Here is a 4,605-nt window from a genome sequence, read left to right as displayed (position 1 = left end):
TGGAATCACATGAATATTACGCATTCTGTGCAAAAACAGGCAGAAGCAGACAGGTATTCTTACTGTACAGAATTATTCTTCTTTTTTTTTTTTTACAGCCTTCACATCACCATTATCACAAAAGGTCAACTTCTTTATTAGGTCAGTGTGTCAAAGTTAGCAAATTTTAGTTATTTTCAGCAATCATAAGCTCAGCGGCTTATCGAGGCTATGATAGAGAGAGAGTTTAATGAAAATGAGTTTGTTCTTATAAATGTTAAGTTAATTTAAAATAGATTAATGATTGCAGTTGATAGCCAGTTACATTGAAACCTTAATTTTGCCCTAAATAAATTAGCATAAATAAGTTATAAAGTGATGTTTCATGTTGCATAAAAATGATATACAAAATCAACAGCAAATTCATACTGATACACAAGTGGAAGTTTGATTAAGTCCTTAAGCAATGTCAATTTCTCTTCTACAATGCATGTTAATTTTTTTCACATGGTTGACTTATAGGGTTCTGGTGTCTTTCAGGGTCACCGACAGGAGAACATCAATGAGATCTTTCGAGAATGAGTACGGAGTAAAAGACTCTTGCTTTAAAGACAATATTTGTTGTGACATGCAACTATACTATTTAGGGAATGTTCTACAGGTAATAAATAATATTTGAAATATAAGGGCCAGACTTATCTAATGTATCATTTTTATTGTGCACAATAATATTAATAGTATACAATATTAATTGGGGCTGCCCTATATTAATACCAGGTATTAAACATAAGTACGGCATACTACTTTAATTTCGGTACTTCCAAAAAACGATGGTAGGTATTTAAGCTGTGACGCTGACATCTTTGGACTAAGTCTGGGTAAGTCTCCTACGGGCCAATATATTCATTGTTAACTAGATAGGATGTCACACATCTTAACTATCACACCTGGACAAACCAAATTCACTAACAGCACGCAAAACTCATTCTTAAACAAATGATTACTTGTGAGATTTCACAAGGTTTCTATGTTTTATGGTGACCAAACTATTAATAAGGTTTTACTTCAGTCGTCTGCCATTAACTAGGGGTTGCATGATAAATAGTTCCATTAAATTATATTTGGTGTCAATGTAGTTCATACTAAGAAAGGACTGAACTTTTAGTGTAATACGTCGTTGAGTAAAACCTGTTATGAAGTGTCGAGGGCCTTCATACTAAAAACTTGCTCATTGAGGGAAACATATAAAAAACTGTTTATGCTTGAGTGATAACTTGTTTGTTTTTGTATAAACCGGGTATGTAATGTAGCTACATTTGCCTCTCTGGAAACTGAGATATAAAAGAAAAACAAAGATTTACTGTTTTCCAGTATTTCAACAGACAAACTAAAAATATACACACAAATGAGTCACCTTTCCTAGCAGATAGGCAGTAATTTTTTGTTAGCCATTGTTAGACAAGTCTACATGAAGATAAAATTATAAAACACATATCCATAACTTAAGTATGTTGCATTGAAAATATACTTTTGCAGATGACATACAATTTATTTTTCTGATAATCCAATAAAATATGATTGCATTTATATATTGGCTGGCTGACTACACAGTGGAAGTGACAGATATTTATTTAAATTTAAACCTTTGAGATTGCAAGTTTAACCTGCCATAATTTAAAGGGCACCTAAATATAAAGTTAAACATCTATCATTCAATGTGTCTTCTTCAAGAGAAACAAATCTAATGCTAAATGCATGCCATTAGCAGTTGACCACAGTTAACATATTTAAAAGCTAGCAGCTCTGCCATTGTAGATGTGTGACCAGAGTAGAACAGAGCAGATGCAGACAGGTGGTTTCATTGTTCCACTATAAGAATCGCTCACTCTCAAAAATAGACACTGATGCTGGGTGATGAAGCTCTCACTTGACGCCTAGTGACTGGCTGGAATCAAACTACAACTTCAGTCAACTTGAACTGGACTATTATTAATCATTATAATTCATTCATTAAAATTCAGACATAACTTGCAACATCAAACATTTTATGGGGTGTGTGCTTCACTTTCAATAAACTATTAAGGAAGTAATAAGTCAAATAATGTTAATAAAGTACCTCTTTCCTTCCACTTTGTAACAGTAGCATATGTCACATCCGTAGTGTGATCCACTGCATTTGCCTCTCTACCACCTGAAACATAAAAACATATTCTGTTATCATTTATTTCAACAGGAGGTAAAAATAGAACTAAATAAAAAGGGCTGAGCATCTAGGTGGATAATTAGTTGTTAGCAGTTGTGAGAGAGGTATGCACGAAAGCCCATTTGTAAGACACATTTATAACTTTATATTTCAAAATATATACTATTTGTTAATCCTACTTATATAGGATTTGCCAAAGTCTGCCCCTTGCCTGGCTCAAATTAAAGATTTCTTCGAAAGACTCAGCTATGATATAACTTACAGCTCTAAATGTCTGCTCACTTGTCTCAGTCCAACCAAAAGCAACATAAAACCTAACATATCTGTGTTCTTACGTGTCTTGTGAAAAGATAATCTCAAACTTCCTGTATTGCCTGAACATGTTGTGAATAGTGAATAGTGAATATTTGTAAAATTATAAGACAGTATGAAAGAAATACCTCTCTTCTTCTTGTGTTTTTTCACTTTAGCATGTGCATCTAATTGTGGATCAGTTTCACTGGCAACTTCATACACTGAAAAATAAATGAGAATAACAACAAAAACAAAATTAGTATTGAGTGGCATTATGACAGACACACATACGTTTTGATGTTACATTGAATCAAGTGATAGCATTTTGATTATAGTGGAGTTGGTAGTAAACTACAGTACTGACACTGAGAATGAAGTATAAGAAGGAAGGTAATCAGGCTTAAAGGCTAATTAACCTTTATTCTTACCTAAATTAAATGACAGTAATTCCGTTCAATTCAGTTTTATTTATATAGCGCCAATTCATAACAAAAGTTATCTTAGGACACTTTTCAAATGGAGCAGGTCTAGACTGTACTCCTTATAAAATTAGTTACAGAGACCCAACAGTTCCCACCATGAGCAAGCACTTGGAGACGGCAGCAAGGAAAAACGTCCTTTTAAGAGGCAGAAACCTCGGACAGACCCCGGCTCTAGGTGGGTGGCTGTCTGCCTCGACCAGTTGGGTTGTAATGTACAATTTAAATACTTTGTGTTCATTAACTATTATGATACTCACCTTGTTCTGATTCTGTTGTTGGCATCTCAGAGGAAAAGCATGCTACTGTACAACAAAAAGAAAAATAATGACATCAATAAAATAAATAAATACAGATGAATCCGAGAACTAATAAACTTCTAAATCAGGATTTCATAGTAAAAAAATATAATAAATTCGATTGAAAGAGAAAAAAAACTTTTCACTGCACGATTCTGCAAAACTCCAGATGAGTTTCAATGACAATGTTTCTATGTCAGCATTTTTAAAATTCTCACCTTCTACAATATTTACATATAGCAACTACAGTATGGGAAAGGTTAGGGAAATACTGTGGTTTTGACAAATAACCTATAGTTAGGGATAAGGGTTTGGCATAAAAACACAAAGGTAAGGGAAAGATTCTGATTATGGTTAGTAAGTTAAAGACATCGGTTGCAGTGTGTAACAAGAACCAAACTCTCACACACAGTATATAATACACCACCCAAACCTACCTTACCTTGTTTTCTCTTTTGCTGAGGCGCACTACCTGCATAATAATTCCTTAGTTACATCAGTTACGTAAGTTAAATAACTTGAAATAAGTCATTGCTGACTTCTTGGAATGAGAACAGGATGTTATTACGTACCATGTGTACCTATCTACAAATATGGACAAATGCCGTGCTACAAGAAAGGTTCTGTACTTTTACATCTTTCTGTCTGTCTGCTTTTCTTACATAGGGTTGGTGAAAGTGGGCTGCAAGGAGTGAACCAATATACAGTATATATAGAAGAAACTACACCTATATTTCTCCGAAGCACTTTTATTGCTTACCTCTATGTTTCCGACACTGAAGTAGTCCCACCACCAACAGCAGCAGAACCACACACAAAATGGCAAAAGCGGCCGATAACAGGATGTAGAGCTGAATGGAGTCAGGGCGCGGAGTCTTTTTACCATTTTGAGGTGTTGTGTCTTCAAGTGCAGGAAGAATATTTGCTGTTGACATGATGAGAAAAAGTGGTTTGATAAAATAATTGCTTTGGATATGAATACATTTTTAAAAAGGCACGTTACATGTCTAGATTTTCTAAAATTGACTGTTGGATTGCCATGATATTTACTTTGAATAATTATGTTCCTCAGAGGATAAACCCTATCAAATTTGGAGATCCAGAGAAGATCAGATCGATTGTTCTCCAATTCAAATGTCCACAGAAGATACATTCTTATGACTTTAGTGATCCCCTGACTTTACCTGTAGCGCCATGTGAGGTTGGCATTTTTGGTTCTTATTGAAATGTCTCAACAACTCTTAGATGGATTTAAGACATTCATGGTCCCCAGAGGATGAATTGTATTAACGTTGATCCCCTCACATTGTCCTCTGGAACCACCTTCTTTTATGTGTGACATCTCATAACC

General features: G+C 34.5%; 1 protein-coding gene across 1 annotated transcript in view; it reads left to right on the top strand.

The window, feature by feature from the left end:
- Positions 1-1,416, top strand: part of LOC118337943 (myelin-oligodendrocyte glycoprotein-like) — a 7,217-nt gene extending 5,801 nt beyond the window's left edge. Inside the window, exon 4 of the mRNA XM_035675103.1 lies at positions 1,351-1,416. Within this exon, the coding sequence (XP_035530996.1) occupies positions 1,351-1,416 (66 nt within the window). The remainder of the gene's footprint in view (positions 1-1,350) is intronic.
- Positions 1,417-4,605: the final 3,189 nt, after the last annotated feature.

This window comes from Morone saxatilis, unplaced genomic scaffold (genome assembly GCF_004916995.1).
Source record: "Morone saxatilis isolate NCDOM2014 unplaced genomic scaffold, NCSU_SB_2.0 Contig4, whole genome shotgun sequence".
NCBI lineage: Eukaryota > Metazoa > Chordata > Actinopteri > Moronidae > Morone > Morone saxatilis.
Note: the sequence above shows the minus strand (reverse complement) of the source record. Positions and strands in the feature narration are given on the sequence as shown.